We start from the raw sequence: 968 nt of genomic DNA, 5'->3' as shown, positions 1-968 counted from the left end.
GGTTCTGACCCGGTTCTGACCCGGTTCTGACCTGGTTCTGACCTGGTTCTGACCTGGTTCTGACCTAGTCCTGACCTGGTTCTGACCTGGTTCTGACCTGGTTCTGACCTGGTTCTGACCTAGTCCTGACCTAGTTCTGACCTGGTTCTGACCTAGTCCTGACCTAGTTCTGACCTGGTTCTGACCCGGCTCTGACCTGGTTCTGACCTGGTTCTGACCCGGTTCTGACCCGGCTCTGACCTGGTTCTGACCCGGCTCTGACCTGGTTCTGACCTGGTTCTGACCTGGTTCTGACCCGGTTCTGACCCGGTTCTGACCCGGTTCCCCTCCCCAGTGAGAACCCGCTCCCCACGGTGGAGATCGCCATCAGGAACACCGGAGACGCCGACCAGTGGTGCCCCCTGCTGGAGACTCTGACAGACGCAGAAATGGAGAAGAAGATCCGAGACCAGGACAGAAACACAAGGTCAGAGGTCAAGTCCTAGATGTGCTGAGGGTCAGAGGTCAAGTCCTAGATAGACGAAGAGATTCATTTAATTAAGTTTTTTTATTTAATTTTTTTATTAAGTCAGACTACCAGTCTCCTGATGGATCATCCCTCCCTCCCTCTCTCTCTCTCTCTCTCTCTCTCCCTCCATCCCTCCGTCTCTTGTCCAAACGTGTCCCTCCGTCTCTCAGTTGGACTTAAACGTCCCTCAGTCTCTCCTCCTGATTCCAGTTTGTCTCCAAATCGTTTCTGACAAACTAAAATCTGTCGTCGGTTTTTATTCCACGTTTTTATTGTTTTTATTGATAAAAATGTTGAAAACCTCAAATGTTTTTCTGCTCTGGTTGTTTGCAGGAGAATCAGACGTCTGGCCAACACCGCCCCCTCCTGGTAGGACGCCTCCAGCACAGGCCCACCAGAACCATCTGGACCCACCAGAACCATCCAGAACCATCTGGACCCCCCAGAACCATCTGGACCC

General features: G+C 52.4%; 1 protein-coding gene across 2 annotated transcripts in view; it reads left to right on the top strand.

The window, feature by feature from the left end:
- Positions 1–968, top strand: part of LOC103474056 (SWI/SNF-related matrix-associated actin-dependent regulator of chromatin subfamily B member 1-like) — a 7,034-nt gene that overhangs the window by 4,844 nt on the left and 1,222 nt on the right. The window contains exons 8-9 of one of the 2 annotated variants that reach the window (XM_017307768.1): positions 335–466; positions 842–921. In XM_017307768.1, coding sequence (XP_017163257.1) covers positions 335–466; positions 842–881 — 172 coding nt within the window. In that variant the 3' untranslated portion in view covers positions 882–921. Of the gene's footprint in view, positions 1–334; positions 467–841; positions 929–968 lie in introns of both variants that reach the window. The other variant, XM_017307767.1, reaches the window with a different exon arrangement.

Source organism: Poecilia reticulata, linkage group LG12 (assembly GCF_000633615.1).
Source record: "Poecilia reticulata strain Guanapo linkage group LG12, Guppy_female_1.0+MT, whole genome shotgun sequence".
NCBI lineage: Eukaryota > Metazoa > Chordata > Actinopteri > Cyprinodontiformes > Poeciliidae > Poecilia > Poecilia reticulata.
Note: the sequence above shows the minus strand (reverse complement) of the source record. Positions and strands in the feature narration are given on the sequence as shown.